Genomic DNA, 19,297 nt, shown 5'->3' with positions numbered 1-19,297 from the left:
TCATTCTCTCTCTTACTCTTTTTTGTGTTTTTTTGTATCTCTAACATGCACACACACATGGACACAAAAGTGTTGGGCTGAATTACGGGGTACCTAATTCACTGACTCATGGATTCCCAGATTTATGAAATAAAATCAACGATCGATGCAGGGTACCAAATTGCAAATCCAAGAATAGACCAATTATCACCTACGTCACAGGACGTCACGCAGATTCAACTGCGCATGTCGGCTGCAACAGACGACCGGAAAAATGTCGTGTTGTGCTATGGGATGCCAGAATCGGAAATCTGTAAACAGAGGTCTTATGTTTTACCGAATACCATCAACTCGCACACCTTTTAATGCAAACCGCAGAAAACTTTGGTTACAAGCCCTCGGAAGAGCCGATTGGAACGACGATCAAATGAAAAATGCCCGGCTCTGCAGTTCACACTTCATATCAGGTAAGTTAACATCACTCTTTCAGACACAGTTTGGCTTCACAACAAAATAAAGGTAAATAATGACTTGTACGCTAATCTTATCTAACAATAGAACATAGATTGAATGTGTTTTAATACCTGTCTACAAACAAATTTCCCATAGAGGGATCAATAAAATTGAGTTGACTTGACTACAATAATTTACAAGTTTTAGTCGTACTAGCTAACTTACCTTCAATGTTGTTACATTGTTATAGCAACGTTGTTATATAGCCTAAAGCAAACTCAAGTTTTCTATAACTTAAGTTAGCTGTTACACTATGGTAATGACAATCACTAGAATACTCTGTTTTTGTACAGGAGAGGTATCTATGGACTTCAATAGTCCCGACTTTGCCCCTTCTGTCTTTTCTTACTCAACCCAGTGTGAAATAAATGAAGGCGATCCCAAACTGGAGAGGTAAATATTGTCACTTTAGCCTTAATTAGTTGCTGGGATCACATTGCATGCATCCAAATGCAGAGAATGTGAAGCCTAGAGGTATGCTATGTAATTTACACTTAACTGGTTTTGGTACCTGATAACCTCTATGATCTACCAAGCCACTAAACTGTTTTGGACTGACTGTTTGCTTTCATCTCGGAGAATCAGATCTAAGAGGAAAAGAAAAAAGGAAGAAACCACCCACAGACCACCAGATGATGTACAACAGTCCAAAGAAGTTAGTGATGAGGTTGCATCAGAATCAGGAGCTTACCGGTCCTCAGATGACTGCAGAATTGAGCCTGGTGTTGGTCCTTGCACTGGTAAGAACTTCTAATATCTTAACTAATGTAGGGCAGTCATTATTAGGATGAATCAGGTCATGTTTATATATTGTTCAATACAGCAGATCTGTATTGTGAATTAAGTTGAACATTATTCTGTTCCACCAAGCTCCACCGTGGCCTTTGGTTGAGTGCTTGGCCTCAATGCGTCGCTATGGCCCTGAAGTGCAAAACACATTCACTGTGGACTCCCAAAGTTTCCTGAGGTGGTTTCTGGATAAACCTTTGTGGGTGATACTTCCGGTGGAATACTTCCGGTGGAGGCTAATCACATCGCTGCTGTGGCTGGTTAATATTATGGCTTTAAAAAGCTCGGGGACAACGTGTGCCGTTCGTGGGTGTACTTACAACCGGACAAAACTAAACAATTGGTTGAAATTGGAGTGTTTTGACCACCAGCCAAAAAAGAAAATAGAGTGTTCGTGCCCGAAATGGTACAGCTTCCATCCACTGCCCAATGATGACGACGAGGCTAAAAGAAATTGGCTGGAAAACCTCAACTTAAAACATCCTCCGAAATATTGTTATGTCTGTTCGTTTCATTTTGTGGACAAAGCGCCAACTGAGGAAAACCCTTACCCAACGCTTTATCTGGGTTATGAGAAGCCACTTGAGAAGAAACGCCGAAGAGTCGTCAGGATGATGGTTGACAGTCAAGCTGCAACAACAACAGGTAGACTTCCCGGGGGGCCACCTCACGGAAATGAGTCTCTGCAGTTTGGGATGTCTGTACAGTGTAGGCTACTCACGGTGTTGAAGGCATCCTTGATTTTCTGCGCTTAAGTCTTAAGTTAGTTTTATTTATAAATGGAGTTTTTATTTATTAAGCTAGTTTTACTTATCATAACCCGATAATGGCAATACTTTTTATTAAACTGATCATGTAAACGCCTTTATCGGATTTCTAAAGTCGGGTTATGGTCTGAATCGGCATATTCACAACGCGTTAAAGACACCTGGATTTTGCCCAATCATTCGATTCTTTGATGCACCTTACTCGGCTTTCTTGCGGGTTTTGGAAAGTGCGCATTTCTGCCACTTGTTTTGAAATCACAGCGCGTTAATAACGCATTAACTTTGACAGCCCTACAAATTATGTAAACGAAGTAATCTTATTATTGGCATAAACTGACAATTGCTAGTAATCAGGTTTCTCATGGTCATGTAATCACACGGTAATCTTTGTCGAATGGAATGTTCAATTCTTAATGTTCCTTTGGTGTCCAAACGACCAGTTTGCAGCTCTGTAGACCTAGGCACATCTTGTGTCTAAAATAATAGAAAAACATTTCATTGGCACGAAATTATGAATATTGGCTCACATTATATTGTTTATCTCTTTTAATAATGCAGCTAGTATATCTTGCCCTTTCAAAACAATCCAGCTTACCTGAAGGTAATATCCAGCTCTTCCATTTGGACAAATGAGGTACTCACTACTACCATCATCCGAGATTTTGATGTCACCGTTTGGCCAAGTTCTTCAAGAGACATCTGACGGAATGGGGACTTGATCTCGAGAAGTTTTGTCCCGTCAAGGATCCCATCTGGACTGGCTGCCAACCAGGGGTGGTCAGGATGCACCACAAGGCTCCTGTTGTGCACAGCATGCCCTCTGCTCTCAAGGAGTGTGATGACCCTCACTTCATTTTCAGAGCCATATTTTGTGGCTGCGTTCCCGGTGAAGGTGGGGTACACATGCTCATTAAGGAATTTTTGAGGGTCTGTGGTGTGTCGTTTGGGGACTCGTTTCACTGTGCTTGGAGTTTGACGCAGTCTCCTAGCATCATGCCACACCTTTGACCTACTCTGGGTCTTTGTTTCTATTTCCTTTGTAGGTATTTGATTTGCAATGTAGGATTGGTAAAACACTGAACACTTCCTACATGTCAGACGTGTACCATGATCAGTGTGATTCTCAATTTTGGTTTGGCTCAGTGTTGTTCTCTACATCCGCTCTGTAAGCAAGCTGGATAAGACCGTTAGTTTGGAGCTGATAGAGTGGGGCCATCACTGAGGAGTTGATGTGTGTTTTGAAATCCTCATGGTTTCTGAAGAGTTGGGGAGATGGTGCGGAATCGATTTGTTCTCGCCTTGATGGGGGGGGATATGTGTCCTGAGGTCTGTGGCGCCTAAAATTAATACGCTTTGCCTTTACCAGAACTACATTCTTCTTTGCACCACTGTAGGTGGTGAAATGTAAGGCCGGAGACATTTGTGTTTGTCGCCGGCTTCGGCAACACAATTCAATTCTGGTCAGAGGGAGATAATTCACTCGTTAATATCTGACTCAAAAAATGTTTTATGTGCACAAGTGCGTTACCTGTAACCTTGAGCGCCAAACAGTTAATGACATGAAACTCTGATGTAGGTAAAAATGGTTTGCTTGATCAGAGCATCGACCTTTAAGTATGCGTGTTCACCAATCAGTCGTTTATCACTACTATAGTATGTAAACCAATCACGCAGAGACTCCGGTAAATTCCTTCGGAACGTGGACATCCAGTGACTCAGAGGCCTTAAGTTAAAACCTACTTCAAACCCCACCCACCCCCATCCCCGCCACAACTAGATTTCTAAACTGTGGGAAACACTGGACATGCTCCCCCAAATGGGAAACGAAATTAACTCAAAACGGAAAAGGGTAGATACAATACTTTCGTCGCTGATTGGATGCACAGTAACAAACACTTTCGTAGCTGATTGGATGCCCAATTGCCCAATCACTTTAAGAGCGCGGAGGGAAACGAATTGCACAGCGACAAGAAAATAAGAACACCAAATGTTCCAAGCATTTTTCTGATCAACCGAATTGTTGTAGTGGTTGTGTTAATGTAGTGGTTCAGATTTTAAAAGAGACCAGCAAGCCAAAAGACAGGACTGAAATAATGAACGGACCATCTTCAGGTAACGTTTATGAAGCTAGCCAGCTGGCTATTTAGCTAAATTAGGTTGGCTCGAGTACATTATACTTAGCTTAGCAATCGTTCTAACTACTTTGGTCATTTTAACGATGGCTAACTTTTTTTTATTTGCTTTAACAGTGTTAGCGGACCCAACGTTGCACCAGTTCATGCCACCAAGAGTAAGGAAGCGCAAGAAGAAATCGAAAGAAAGATCGAACTTTTCTTTCCTTTTCCTTGGAGGGAAAAAGCCACAGAAGAAAGTACAGGTGAGCAAACGTAGGTGTGTTCAGTTAATACAGCTGAGTACGAATCAGTTATAATCATATGATGCAGTGGCTGCCAAAGTGCTTACTGTTTTTTCTTTAAGATAAATGTTGGAGTCATGACAATGCATAACGGGATGTTTACGCCAGTACGTGGGAAAACCGTTGTATTGCCCACACATACGGAAATCACAGGACCACAACTCCTCACGCAAGCTGTGAAACAAATACAGGATTTCAACAAAGACGTGGATGAAGGGCCGTACGTCCTTCTATATCCAGACGGATCACAAGTCATTACTCTCCCAGGGAACAAAAACCTTTTATATTAAAGGAATATAAAGAAGAAATAGGCAAGCCCTATCAACGTCTTAACTTTTTTATATGTTATGAAAAAGAATTTAAAGGTCAGTGACAAATTTAGCCAGCACTTACTATTTTCTATTACACAGCCTTTAATCAACACAATTATTTAAATACCCACACATTTGGTTTTGTGTTTTGCAGATCATGAATACCTCTCAGATGATTCAGAATCTGACAATGAGGTTGTCATTAGAAGAAGTAATTCTGCTGAGTTGGATCATACTGACACGTTGGTGAGTGTGTCACCACATGTTAAACATTTAAGTGATGTTTTTAAGAAATATTTTTCACAATACAGCAAATACAAAACATATATTCAAAAGTTACATTTGAATGTGCATCATGTGATTCCAACTATGGATTCACCACTTTCAGTCATTTGAACCTCAGCATGAAAGCACTCCAAATGTGACAGTGCTTCTTGGGAGTGCTGTTCCAAAGGTAGTCATTTATTTGAGCTTACAGGTCTGACAGCAAACATGGTAGAGTGTGCAGTTCCTGGATGTAAACCGGACTTGTTACACTATTAACCCCAAAATCCCACTGTGCTGCTAAAAAGGGCTTACATTTATTTACAGACATCGGCCTCTCAAGCCAACAAACGTGGTTAGACTGCGTATCTGCAGTGGTCATTTCAGCAAGGCGTGTTTCCAAAATCATATGCAAAAGTCAATGAGTTTTCTAAAGGAATTACGGTTAAAAGTCCCATGGCATTAACATTTTGGATGCTTTTATATAGGCCTTAGTGGTCCCGTAATACTGTATCTGAAGTAACTTTCCTGAAATTTAGCATTGGTGCAGAATTACAGCCACTATGAGCCAGTCCCACAATGAGCTTTCCTTAGGACGTGCCATTTCTGTATCTGTAGCTTTAAATGCTAATGAGGATGAGAGAGGCGGGGCAAGCTAACCATATACAGTAAAGCAACAAAATGATAAAGCGTTAGTTGACTTACTTGTCCGAGGTTTGTAGCTGAGCCAAGGAGAGTTGGTACTAATCCAGACTTTTATTTTCAGACGTTCAACAAGGCCAGCTCTGTATTGGCCCAAGTTGAGGAAACAGTCGGTGAAATGTTTTAATCAGACATACAAAACTTTGGGAAGTTGTGTTTGCACATTTCCAGAGAAAATAAAATGAACATCATACTGGTTCTTTAGAGGCTGGGATGAGGGAACCAACAAAAAAAACTTGTTCATTTGTACATCCAAACACTGAGCAACTGCCATGCTTTGCTCGTTTGCAATCCATTAATGTCTCTTGAGGAAAAAACAATATTGTACTTGCACAGTCATGGCTCATTTTCTCATGGACTGGACACATTCTCTGGGTGGGCAAAGCAGAAAAAGGAGAAGTAACCTTTCCCCGTATGATGACATACAGGGAAAATTCCAGATTGGCCCGTCTGAGATTTCATTTTCTCAAAGGCGGAGCAGGATACCCAGGGCTTGGTTAACACCTATTGCCATTTCTAGCCACTGGGAGACCATAGGCTAAAACTCACAAAGTGACATTTTCATGCCATGTGACCTTTTAAAGTGTGATGCCGTGTTGACTATTTATCCTGAGACTGCGACAGCGAGCTGAAGTCGGCTACTTTTTAATGCATGTCTTTGACTCGACCAACACTCAAGATAAAGCTTTCTGCATGTAGGTCAATATATTTCCTTGTCGACTGAAAGCATTGATTACGTTAGGTTAGCGTTTAGCCAGCGGGTCAGCTGTTGTGGGCCATGCTACGTGCATGGCGCACAACAGCTGACCCGCTGGCTAAACGCTATTTTGGCTATCACGCTTGTGATATTTGCATATTTGACTATTTATAGCATCCAGCATTATTCAATAAAAAATAGTAAATATGCTTCCAGCCACCTTTCAGTGTTGTAAGGTCCCATGGCATGAACATTTCACTTCATGATTTTTTTTTTTACATTAATATGAGTTCCCCTACCCTGTCTATGGTCCCCCAGTGGCTAGAAAATGCAATAGGTGTAAACCAAGCCCTGCGCCACCTTTGAGAAAATGAAATCTCAGATGGACCAATCTGGAATCTTCCCTGTATGTCGTCATACGGGAAAAGGTTACCTCCCTTTTCTCTGCAATGCCCGCCCAGAGAATTTGGCCCGTCCATGAGAAAATGAGCTAAGACTGTGCAAGCACGATATAGGTTTTTCCTTGAGAGACATCATGGCTGGCAAAAGAGCCAAGCATTGCAGTTGCTCAGTGTTTGGATGTATAAATGAAAACCAAAATCTTTTTCTAGTTCCTTCATCCGATTCTCTGAGAAACCAGTATTTTAATTTCATTTTCTCTGGAAATGTACCGACACAACTTCCGAAAGTGTTGCATGTCTGCGCCAAACATTTCACTGACGACTGTTTCCTAAACTTGGGCCAATACAGAGCTGGCCTTGCTCAACGTCTGAAAATAAAGTCAGGATCATTACCAACTCTCCTTGGTTCAGCTTCAAAACTCGGACAAGTAAGTCAACTAACGCTATATGATGTTGTTGCTTTAATGTATAGCCTATAGTTACCTAGCTTATTGCCCTTAGAATATGGATGTAGCTCTGCAGCTAACAGCCCAGTTACTGTCGCTAATGTAAAGGTAGATAGCATCAAGTATATTTGTGAATACACACACTGTAACGCAAGTTTGGTACACTTCTTTTGTTATTTGGATAACCGTTCTGCTGTTGGTGTTATGGCGTGCGCGAAATCCGCCTTTCCTCTCATTGAAATGACTGAGCAGAGCATTCTCTGCTATGATTGTGCACCTCTGCACACTAACCCTGCCTCTCTCTTCCTCATTAGTATTTAAAGCTACAGACACAGAAATGACACGTCCTAAGGAAAGCTCATTGTGGGACTTTCTCGTTTCGGGAAAGATACTTCAGATACAGTATGAGGGGACCACTAAGGCCTTTATAGAAGCATCCAAAAAGCAGCATGTCATAGGAACTTTAAATACTTTTTATGTGGGAAAATCATTGTAAAAAAAATATTCCTCATGTGGAGTTATTTGTACATATACATTCATATATTCCTACATTAATTCTGTACCTAGCATTAACTTCCTTATTTTAGTACTGTAGTACTACCACTGACAATGTTTGTAGTTGCCCGTTTTATATTTTGTATCATTAATACCCATTGATTTCCAGCAAAATGGAGATTTCGACTGTAAGTGCGGGTTTTTCTGGAAGAAACCTGGCAACATGGCTACTATCAAGTCGCGCGCGAGAATCTCGGACTACTTGCAAAGCAGTACCTACATCCATTTGCCAACACTAGAGTTCATATTGTTTTGTGTAAAAATGGCAAAAATGCATTAGTCTCTGCACTATACAAATATATATATGCACCATTTGATAGTTAACGCTCGACTTTTGTAATCTGTCATTAGAGAAAGTGTCGTGCGGTTGTCGTGAATGTTAAGACAGATCAGCTTTTCAGTTTGTTAGAGCTAGCTATGTTGCTACTAGTACGCCTCTCTCTGTAGCATGCAATGGATTCTTCCAGGTAGCTATACCTTTAGCAGATTATGATAGAGCCCAAGGGGACGACTAAGTAGGAGGTAATAAGCAAATTCGTCAAAAACTAGATTAAGTAACGTTAGCTACTCTTTCCGATGTGTTAACATCTATGTTAGCATGGTACTGCACCATGTTGCGATTGTTTTGTTTGTTGCAGCCAAACACTGCATGTTGTTTGCGGACTGTTGTCATGTAAGAGATAGTCAGCATGCCTTAGGTGTGATCATAATCATGCAGCATAAGCAAGATAGTGTCTGTAATCCAATATTTGTTTCCTTAACTCAAGGAACATACAAACCAGGAAATGGAGGAACACTCGGAGAAAGGTCCATTGAACAAGTTGGACAAAACGGTGAGTTCAGACACGTCGAGCCCAGAACTTTCTCAACAGACCGTGCCCAGTCTAGATGCCACAGCAACAGTCAGTGCAATGGCGGAATCGGCATTAGAAACAGACATTGCTGATCGATCACAGCCTGAAGAAGAAACAGCCAGAACACTATTAGTCCAGGGTGGAGGTGAATCAAGCAGCACAGTCACCCCACAAGCTGCAGACGAAACTGCTACCATGGTTGTTTCGCAGACTTCCAGTGTTTCAGGCAGTGCAGTGGCCTCTCAGGCTGCAGGGGAGGCACCTTGCTCAGCCGACAGGACACCCCTGGACGCTCCCTCTCCTATGGAGACCCAAGAGGACGCTCTGGATGAGATGGAGGTGAACACCATCAAGGTGGAGGACGAAAATCTGGCTGAGGTGAATGATGAGCAGAAAGAAGATGGAGAGGAGGAGTTGGAGACGCATGAGAAGATGAATGAAGAGGATATGAAGGGCATGCCAGTAGTGAGCTCAGTCATAAAGGGGAGTGTAGATTGCCTCAGTTTTTGCTCTCTGGATATGGGGGTTGACATGATTGGGGGGATGGACACAGGGACTGATGAAATCACGGACCAAGACGAAGAGCAGGAGGATTGTAAAAAGAAGATCATAGTGGAAGAAGACAGCAGTGATTCCATGCCCTCAAATGTGAATTCAGGTAAAAACACAAAATTATGTCCTCTACTCTCTCACAATATACAAGACATATTTATAAGACTGGTCACAAAATGAACCCTTAAGTGAAGCTACCTATCCCTCTACATCCAAACTCTGTTTAACCCCTAATGTGATGTGGATAGTGTTACTGCTAAGTTATATATATGTACTTGTTTTGTCTTGCTTTTGCCTTCTATGGGTAAAGACTGCACAAGCGCTCTGGAGAACAAAGTTAAACTGGGACTAAGCAAACAAATTGAGAAGGTGAGTGATCACAGGCTATTGAAAATAGTATGAGTAAACTATACTACTCTTCATTGAAATCGCATGTGAAACTTCCTTTGTCTAAACTAAGCATTTCCCCCCAGGTCAAGGTAAAGGATGAGCCTGTAGACGAGGAGTACGACGAGGCCCTTGTGCCCTACTCCACCTCAGGACAAGTCAAGGATGAACCCGAGACTGTGGAGGTACGGTGTCCTTTACTTAGAAAAGTATTGGGTAACCAGGCAGGGTTCAAGTTGTTGTTTTATAAACTTACTGTTAATGACTTATACACATATACTGTCCTTTTTGTTGTTACCAGGACAATCTGAAAATCAGTGCCGTCTTCTCAGTGGGAGGGGCCACCTCGCCCAGTGGTGAGTGAATTAACAACAACTACACTTCAGCCACCAAAACCTTTCCACTTTTATGCCTACTCATAATGTTTTGCTTCTTCCCCTCTCTCTATCCCCTTTTCACTGTTTTACACGTTCCTTTTTTTAATTCCCCAGTGACCATGGCAAGCCCCGTGCTGGTGCCCACTCCCCCCAAGACAACACTTCCCTGTGCCCTGCCCCTTTTCCACCCTGCCACACGCATGGCCTGTACAGCTTGTAAGATGGCCCTTCTGAAGGGCCAGACAGCCTACCAAAAGAAGGGTTCCTCTTCTCTCTTTTGCTCCACTGCCTGCCTCACCAGACCCTTCCCTGCTTCCCAGATCTTGCCCCCTGACAAGACCATCTGCCACTACTGCTTCAAGTGAGTCCCGGAGAAGGGGGAAAGACTTCAGCTTTTAGCTCAGAATGAAGAGAATTATTTTCCACCTAAAGCATTTGTTTGTCCAAGTTCACACAGTTGTTGATTACAACACACTCTAAAAATGTCTTCTTTGTTATCGAATGTATGGCCTGTTTACCAGTTTTGTTGCTTATCACTGTCTTGTTTTTGTCCCATCTTGTCAGCCATATAACCAATCTGAGGACTATGATCAAGGCTCCTGTGGACACGGCAGGAACAAGGAAGGCCTTCTGCAGCAACACCTGCCTCTCCTCCTTTGACTTTAAGAGGAAAACTGCTGGACTAACCCTCTCCTCCTCCTCCACCCCAACTCTCACCACTACCGTTGCAAAAATCGTTGAAAAGTGCAGCTATTGTAAAATCCCCCGCATTGTAAGTTGAGATTTGTATCTCCCTCTTTTGCCTCACTTTTCAATAAGATCCAAAGACATTTGTAATGGTAACCCTCTGCTCTTTGCCCACGCATACAGACGCAACACGAAGTGACAGTCCAGGGAGTTGTATACAAGCTGTGTGGGGACAGCTGTTTCAAGAGTTTCCGCACCTCCAAACAGCTGTGCATGACCACCTGTATGAACTGTGGAGCCTACTGCCAGGACAAGAGCCCTCAGATGAAGGTGGACAAGATCATCAATAGCTTCTGCAAGGCTGCCTGCAAGGCCACATACAAACAGGTATCCACACAGTGCTGCCTATAAGGCCACATACAAACAGGTAACCACACAGTGCTGCCTATAAGGCCACATACAAACAGGTAACCACACAGTGCTGCCTGCAAGTCCACATACAAACAGGTAACCACACAGTGCAGCCTATAAGGCCACATACAAACAGGTAACCACACAGTGCTTCTTGTAATCTACAGAGAAACAGGAGACTGCCAGCACAGAGGTTAACTGGTAGAGCTAATATATGGTTTGCTAGCTAAAGTCTGAAAGAATATTCTTGTAGTCTTAAACCTAAAGCTTCTCGAAATATCTACCTGTTACCATATCTCTAATCCGTGTGTATCTTGCAGAATTGCAAGACCCCTACCCCTTGCACCATGTGTCATACGTCCAAGCCGCTGACAGAAATGGCAGAGTCCACTGACCTGGAAGGCAAGACAGACCTCTTCTGCAACAGCAGCTGTCTGACCGCACACAAGATCAAGAGTGTCAGCTCCTCAGGTATATCTGACTGACTATATATACACACACACACACACACAGTACCTGGCCAGGATGAGGTGATTGCTTGGACTGGGCCCCCAGGCGCTGCTGAGGTGTCTGGCCACTGCTCCGGCCTACCCTGGGTGGAAAGACAGACGGGACAGGGAAAAAGGCAGAGAAGGAATTTTTCAGATGGACGCCTCTTGCATGTGTGTGTGCGCGCTCCATGACTCCTGGCACTTGTGTGTTTGTGTGTATCACAAAATGTAAGTTCCTTAACCGATCGTTTTTCTTTGTCTACCCTCTTCTCTCCTTCCTAGGTGGGCTGGCGGAGTGCGACTATTGCAAAAAGAAGGCAGTGCCAACCTTCCACCTGGCCATGTCTGACTCCTCCATCAGGAACTTCTGCACCCTGACCTGCGTCCTCACTTTCCAGGTATGCTGGAACACACAAAAATACACACCTCTTTATACTTTATGCTGTGATCAAATGGTTTCCGCTGATCTCTTAGGAGCAGTTTAACAAGAGCAATGAGCAGAACCCGGTGAATGTGGTACAAAAGCCCACCCCACCTCCTGCACCCCCTGTCCAATCACAGAGCAGCCAGACGGCGCCCGCCACACCACAGGGACCTGTCAAGCTAACGTGCTTCCAGTGTGACCGCTTGGTCACTACTAAGCCTGAGATCCTTCAATTCAAGGTTTTTCCTCTTTGTTTCTGTACTCATTCAGTTTGGGACATGCACAGACACACACTTATTTTATGGCTAAAACTAACCAAGGAATAGACACATTAAGTCCTCGCAAGTGACAGCAGTGATTGATGACAACACGTGTGAAGTTTAGTCCAAATCATAATGGCACGCAAGCTCTCTCTGTGGAGAACGTGAGCTGTTAATAGGGCCAAAGTGCACATCCCTGAACTCAAGTGTGTGTTTGTTCTTTTCAGGACAAGTTAATGTTCCTATGTAGCCCTGCGTGTTCTGAGGAGTGCAAGAAGACCAACGTTGTGATGGACCGCTGTGTGTACTGCAAGATTGAGAAGGTTGTTTATCAAGTCAGGAGGATCAACTCCAAGGACTCTTCTTTCTGCAGTGAAGGTATGTAACAAAACACTAGGGTTGTCCCCGACTGAGATTTTCTTTGGTCGACCAACACTCGACTGAACACTTCCAAAAATCGACTAATCTAAATTAAATTAAATGTGTCTTCTGAAAGAATCTGCAAGAAATGCATTCGTAAGAAGGGTGATTGACAACTAGACAAACATATAAAGCGTTGTTGGCAGAGTGCATTCCACATGTTTTGAATCATCCAGTACTTGGATGAAATGCTTCCATAGCACAGATTTCTTTGCCATTTTGCATTTTTTATAAAAAATTTATAACACCAACTGTAGACAAAGTATGGTAGAGTTTAGGCTAACAGCTACAATTGTGCTCATGTGCAAAAACAAAACGCAGATTAACGAAAGGAAAAACAGAAACACCTTTTTATTTATTATTATATATTGTTAGAGTTGCTTTTTGTCTTAGATAATATAATCTACAATTTCTGTAAAACAGTTCTTTAATTCAGCAATGGTGACACAAGCAGGAATCAGATCTCACACTTCCATACGGCTGCTCGACTAAAAAAAATCTTAGCCGACCAAGAGCATATCGACCAAACAATCGACTTGTCGACTGAGTGGGTAAATCCCTACAAAACACAGTATGCCTCCTGACCGGACTCTTTACTTGTCCCGTCCATTTTGTTAGTTTATCTAATTAATTTGAAATTTGTTTAGTATGGATTTAGTTGCAACTGTCGATTCCTTCAGATGGTATCAGGAGACATTTGAATTGGCTTTCTCTCATAAACTGAAGCATTCCTCCTCCTCTCCCCCCAGGCTGTAAGCTGCTGTATAACCTGGACCTGGAAAAGCTTCGGGGGCAGTACTGCCGTGTGTGCTCCTTCTGTGCCTCCACCTCCCAGAAGCTGGTTAAAGGACAGTTTGGAGGCAAGAACGAGGACTTCTGCTCTGAGCCGTGCAGGTCCAAGTTCACCATGCTCTTCTGCCAAGTGAGAAGTTGTCCAGCCTGACAAACAGACACAGAAATACTCTTTTACTCTTCTCTTGGTTATCATCACATACATATACAGCCCACTAACTGGCATTCCTGTCTCTGACCTCCAGGTGGCAAAGTGTGACCAGTGCGGGCGCCAGGGGAAGCTGACGGAGACACTGCACATGCTGGGCGAGGTCAAACATTTCTGTGACGTCCAGTGTGTGCTTCAGTTTTGCTTCCAGAAGAACCTTAGCCAGAACCAAACCAGAGGTAAGGGTCAAACGCAGTAAGAGCCCACAGTGTTCTTATTTCATTTACTCACATTTTTGAGATAAGATTTGAGCTATTGTTGTTAGAACACCGAAGCCAGTTGGTTTTCTGTAATCTTTTACTCCTATACTCTTCCTTGTTTAATTTCTCTCCTCTTCTTCCTTTAACTCTCCCCTCCTCCTCTCCTTCCTCATTCTTTCACTCGTTTCTCTTACTTCTCCTTACACTACTCTCTTCTTCCTGTTCTATACTTCTCTCCTCCTTCTCCTGTTCTATACTCCTCCCTCCCTTCTCTCTTTTCATCATGTTCCTCCAGTTCCTGTCTCCATTGCTCCTATAGTAGGCACCACAGTGGCTAGCAGGTCCACTCCCATCATCGCTAATGTGGTCTCGCTCGCTAGCGCACCCACGAAGCAGCCCACAACCACAGCCAGCATTGCCTTACAAGGTACCTATGCCCAAAATACCAACAGAACCACTGACCCATCGCATTTGTAACATAGCTGACTCAACTGTCAGCTTCCTGTTGATGGTTTCATACTTCTCTCTACAGGAGCTGTTCCTGGTTCTTTCATGAAGATCATAGGAAATGTAAGCTAGAGGCGACAATACCTTAAAAGTTGAGCTTTTCCAATTGTCTGTTTGATTTCATCTTTAGTTTTTGCAATTAATACAAGATTTAAACCACAGATTTTTTGGGGGGGGGATACAGGAATGTATTGTGACCCAAATATCCCTTCAGTTTCCTTCCAGTAACTTTCTGGTTTGTGTAGGCCAGCACGCAGACAGACATGGCTCGTGCCCCCCCTGCCCCGCCCCCCAGGATTCTGAAGAACAAGGCTCTGCTCTGCAAGCCCATGGTCCAGAACAAGGGAATTATGTGTAAACCCCAAATGGTCAACTCTGAGTCCCAGACAGGTGACATACGCATGCACACATACCCCCTTTCTAACTTGGAACTTAGTTTTGAGTTTGTTAGTGCTGGTTTGCAGTTGATTAAACATACAAACCTTCTTTGGATCGATTAGCTTTTCCACGGGCTGGAGAGACTCGTCACCATGTTATTGTGTGTGTACGGCTCCACAGATGAGAGGTTCCCCAAGGTGATTGTGCTGCCCATCCCAGTGCCAGTGTACGTGCCCATCCCTATGAACCTATATGCCCAGTACGCCCCCAATCCTGTGGGGTTCCCTATACCGGTAAGCCCCTCTCTCATCTCTGTCACTCAACACCTCACATAGATCACTCAACACCTCACATAGATCCCTCAACACCTCACATAGATCACTCAACACCTCACATAGAGAGAGATTTGTTGGGAGCATGACAACACAGTAACCAGGTTAACCAAAATGCTTGCGGTGGAGATTTATTTAAACACAACAACGACCCAGTGGAGAAAGGGAACTGAACGGTACCAAAGAAACACAGATAGCTAAATTGACCTACTTACTCCAAATGACACTTCCTTTTCACTGTTCTTAACACATACGGGAGGAAAAGAAAGACAAACCACGACATACAACAACATGGACATATAAATATATATGAGCTATTCATAAACATTTGTCTGTAACAGATGCTCCCTTGTCTTTACAGTGACTTGGAGAGTTTGTAATTGTCATTTCAAGATATTAGGCACGCCCTATTGTCTCTTTTTAGGAAAAGACGCACTTGTTTCTTATCTAAACACACAAGTACTCATGTATAAAGTTTGTCCTTCAGGGATGGAACGACTTGACTTTAGCTTAGCTCCGCTACCCCCTTCCTCCCTTCTTAGGTGCCCGTGCCCATGTTCCTGCCGGTTACCCTTGACAACGCGGAGAGCATCGTGAAGACCATCCTGGAGATCAAGGAGAAGATCCCCTCCAACCCGTTTGAGGCCGACATCCTCCTGATGGCTGAGATGGTGGCTGAGGACGGAGAGGAGGACAGGCCGGGGCCGGGGCCGAGGCAGACCCCTGCACCCATACAAGATGGTGAAGATTCTTTCCCCTTTGACTAGTTTAGCCTCAATCTCCTCTCCCTCTTGTTGGACCCCACATCTCAAAGTGTTCTTGGGCTTTGTTTTTGACCAGACCGGGTGAGTAACTACAGTGAGGACCTGGACACCGACGATATTGCCACCTTCCTCAACAACTGGCAGGATGAGTGTGGTCCCAGCGGGCCCCCCTCCAATCTGCCCTTTGCCCGAGAGACGCTTCCATCAACAGTGGACATCCCTGTCGACCAACCAGATCCCCCGGCCCAACCACCTGTCCTGGACATCGAATCTGACTTCCCCATTGGTGAGAGAATGGAGTTATCTTAGTCCCCAGGGCTACATGGGACATTTTCTAAAGTAATTTACATAATAATGATACTAATAAAAAGACTAAGAAACGTTATGTGTGTATTTTGTTGTTGACAGAAACCCTGGAGTTGATGGCCCACTGGAGGCAGCAGGCCCAGCGGCCCCCCAGCCCTCCAGCCCCCCGCTCCCCACCACGTCAAAGACCCCGCAGGAAAGTTCAGCTGAAGAAAAAGGTACATTTGTATTGATCTCTCCTTAACTTTTGTCATACAAAGTTACAAAGTAACTGCACGTGACAAAGGAAAAGTGTTGTGAAAAAGTACTTAAGTACCTTAACTGAGGCGTCGACGTGGTGACTGTCCGTTTACATGTACTAGTGGTATTTTAAAGTGTGGCGGCACATTTATGGGTTCAAACAACATAGTAACATTTGAGAATTTAGTTTGACTGCGTACTGCAACACATGTCTGTTGATTGCAGACTTCCTCTTTGTTTTTTGGGGCAATTAGATGTGAACAGTTTTAACCACAGTCTATCAACAAAACACTAACCAAAAGATGTTCGTTATTTCTCCCAGAAGGGTCATGAAACACAGGCGTCCGCTGCATCACTGAGCAGGGTGCAGGAGGAGGTGGGGGTCACGGAGCCCCCCAAGCTGCAGATTATGTACGGGGTGGACGCCTGGAAGAGATGGGTGCAATGGAGGAACTCTAGGCCAGACGTGGAGCCCGCCCCTCGGTTTGGCTGTGAGTCTGAAATACTTCTGGACACTCCCCAACTTCTGCATACACTCTCACACTTACTGTCCCTTGGTATAGTTGTGTAGTCACAACACTAACCTCAGGGTATATCCAACATCACCACATTCAGCCCGCCCAACTGCCCTTTACTTCCCCATCATTGTTCTGTCCTTGTATGGAGTAGCGCCTGGTCCTATTGAGACCGTAGCCTAACCATTGTGTTTGTTCTGGTCCCAGCTCGGCCCATGGTCCTGAAGGAGGACGTGCTCAAGTGCACCACGGCCGAACTGGGCTTCGGCCTCTGTCGCTTCATCAGTGAGGTGCAGCGCCCCGACGGACAGCGCTACTCCCCAGACAGCCTGTTCTACCTGTGCCTGTGTCTGCAGCAGGTAAGACTTCACAGCACACAGCCATGCTGCTTTGACGTTGCGGCCGCCGGGTGATAACCTGCCCCCTCTCTCTCTCCGCAGCACCTGTTTGAAAATTCCCGCATGGAGAACATCTTCACTGATCTGTTCTACAGCAAGTTCACCATGGAGATCACAAAGTTGCTGAAGGACTTTGAACCCACCATCACAGACAGTGGTAAACACACACATAAACGCACACTTACACACACAATATCAACATATCTTTTGTGGAAGAGTGCTTAACCCCACCCCACCCCCACACAGGCTACATCCACTCTAGGGTGGAGGAGGAGTACCTGTGGGGCTGTAAGCAGCTGGGGGCCTACTCCCCCATCGTGCTGCTCAACACCCTCCTCTTCTTCTGCACCAAGTACTTCCACTTCCGCACGCCTGCCCAGCATCACCAGCTCTCCTTTGGCCACGTCATGCGCTGCACGCGCTCCAGCTTCGATGGCTCCAAAACCAACTTCTTGCGTTTCTATCCGCCCCTCTCCTTCAAGGATCCGCCTGCTGGTATGAACACTACCTTTTCATTTTGTCATGATTTCCTTTGTGTGCAGCCTAACACTTGTTATGCGATGGAAACTCATTAAACATGGACACACACAATGTTTATTTTTGTTTCCGTTTTATGGTATCCTACCCTTTATTACATATCTCCATATACTGTAGAACACATTAAGGGTGAATGATCCATATGAATGTTCCAGAAGCAGAAGGAGTGACAGCAAAGAGGAAGAGGGAGGAGCAGGAGAAGATGCTGGAGATGGTCGAGAACGATGACAACCCTCTCCGCTGTCCTGTACGACTCTACGACTTCTACCTGTCAAAGTGGTGAGTGATGCAGGCACAGTCAAGAACTCTCCCTCACTTACTCACTCACTCACTTCATGTTACCACACAAAGCCTTCCTTAGTTGTTGTAGTAACCACATCAACAACAGTGTCACCGTCTCTTCTCCCTCCAGTTCAGAGTCAGTAAAGCAGAGGACCAACGTGTTCTACCTCCACCCAGAACGCTCTTGCGTTCCCAACAGCCCCCTGTGGTTCTCCTCGACGCCCCTCGACGACACCACCATGGAAACCATGCTCACGCGCATCCTCACAGTCCGAGAGATGCATCTGAGGCCGGAGGAGGGAGGAGAAGGAGATAAGATGGAGGACGAGCTGTCCTCCCCTCCAGCTTTGGGGGGTGATGATGACGAAGACTCAGACTGAGCACTGTGATCTGAGAGGACAGCATGACTGATCAGCTGCTCTCTCACACACACACCTTGTTTACATGCAAATACACACAAATACTGTCCATGCTGTTCAGGTAGGACTGGATGGTCGACGGCCGGGATCCACATGTCAAGGTTTTGAAGCAGAGGGGTGTATGTGTGTGTACCACCCAGTATGACGCTGTTGCGTAGCTAGGATATGGAGAGAGTCTTCAGCTCTCGATTTCCATGCTGCAATTGGAGGATCAGAGTGGTTTTGTCAGGGCCACGGAAATAACACTAGTCTGAAGAACTAAGTAACCATCAAATATGATTCAAAGGAATTGTCATAATGCTCATAATATGAAGGTTCAAAATCTTCAAAAGTGATGCACTTCATGTGAACTGTAGTTTATGTATTGTCATTATCCAAGATGGTATGTTGGCTGTACTTTGTAACATAACTGAATCCCTGACGTTTGACATGTATGCCCATATTAGGACATTCATCTTACATTTAGACGTGGGAATGCAAGTGTGTATTCCTTGACATTGTCGACACTTTGATAGTTTTATTATCAATGAGGAAAGTGAGACATTTCTCTATAAGCTTGAGGCCATACCTGTGCTGTATGATTTATAAGTTGTTTGACTGATACAGGAACAAGTGTCATTCATAATGGTCTCAACTCATAGAAGGCTCCGGGTTGTGTTCGGTTGAAAACATTATTATTACTCTTTTTTTTTTTAAATAAAAACACCAAAACAGAT

General features: G+C 44.2%; 1 protein-coding gene across 7 annotated transcripts; it reads left to right on the top strand.

The window, feature by feature from the left end:
- The first annotated feature begins 225 nt into the window (after positions 1-225).
- Positions 226-19,296, top strand: zmym4.1 (zinc finger MYM-type containing 4, tandem duplicate 1). Of its 7 annotated transcripts, XM_047018750.1 has the most exons (33): positions 226-446; positions 786-885; positions 1,078-1,232; positions 4,298-4,425; positions 4,527-4,829; positions 4,930-5,021; positions 8,608-8,673; positions 8,905-9,352; positions 9,557-9,615; positions 9,720-9,818; positions 9,935-9,989; positions 10,125-10,371; positions 10,575-10,782; positions 10,881-11,084; positions 11,429-11,579; positions 11,882-11,997; positions 12,074-12,262; positions 12,511-12,661; positions 13,453-13,625; positions 13,741-13,882; positions 14,199-14,330; positions 14,436-14,473; positions 14,656-14,800; positions 14,969-15,081; positions 15,663-15,861; positions 15,961-16,170; positions 16,293-16,408; positions 16,753-16,921; positions 17,153-17,304; positions 17,386-17,500; positions 17,590-17,838; positions 18,036-18,159; positions 18,293-19,296. In XM_047018750.1, the coding sequence occupies exons 7-33, from the start codon at positions 8,626-8,628 to the stop codon at positions 18,540-18,542; spliced, it is 4,302 nt and encodes a 1,433-aa protein (XP_046874706.1). In that variant the 5' UTR covers positions 226-446; positions 786-885; positions 1,078-1,232; positions 4,298-4,425; positions 4,527-4,829; positions 4,930-5,021; positions 8,608-8,625; the 3' UTR covers positions 18,543-19,296. The 7 variants fall into 7 exon arrangements, with proteins under 7 accessions (XP_046874706.1, XP_046874703.1, XP_046874698.1 ...); XM_047018747.1 differs by having other exon boundaries at positions 8,608-9,352; XM_047018746.1 differs by lacking the exons at positions 226-446; positions 786-885; positions 1,078-1,232; ... (1 more) ...; positions 4,527-4,829; positions 4,930-5,021 and adding an exon at positions 6,953-7,267.
- The last annotated feature ends 1 nt before the right edge of the window (position 19,297 follows it).

The sequence above is a fragment of the Hypomesus transpacificus genome, chromosome 4 (assembly GCF_021917145.1).
Source record: "Hypomesus transpacificus isolate Combined female chromosome 4, fHypTra1, whole genome shotgun sequence".
Taxonomy (NCBI): domain Eukaryota; kingdom Metazoa; phylum Chordata; class Actinopteri; order Osmeriformes; family Osmeridae; genus Hypomesus; species Hypomesus transpacificus.
This window is presented reverse-complemented; position numbering and strand designations above follow the sequence as displayed.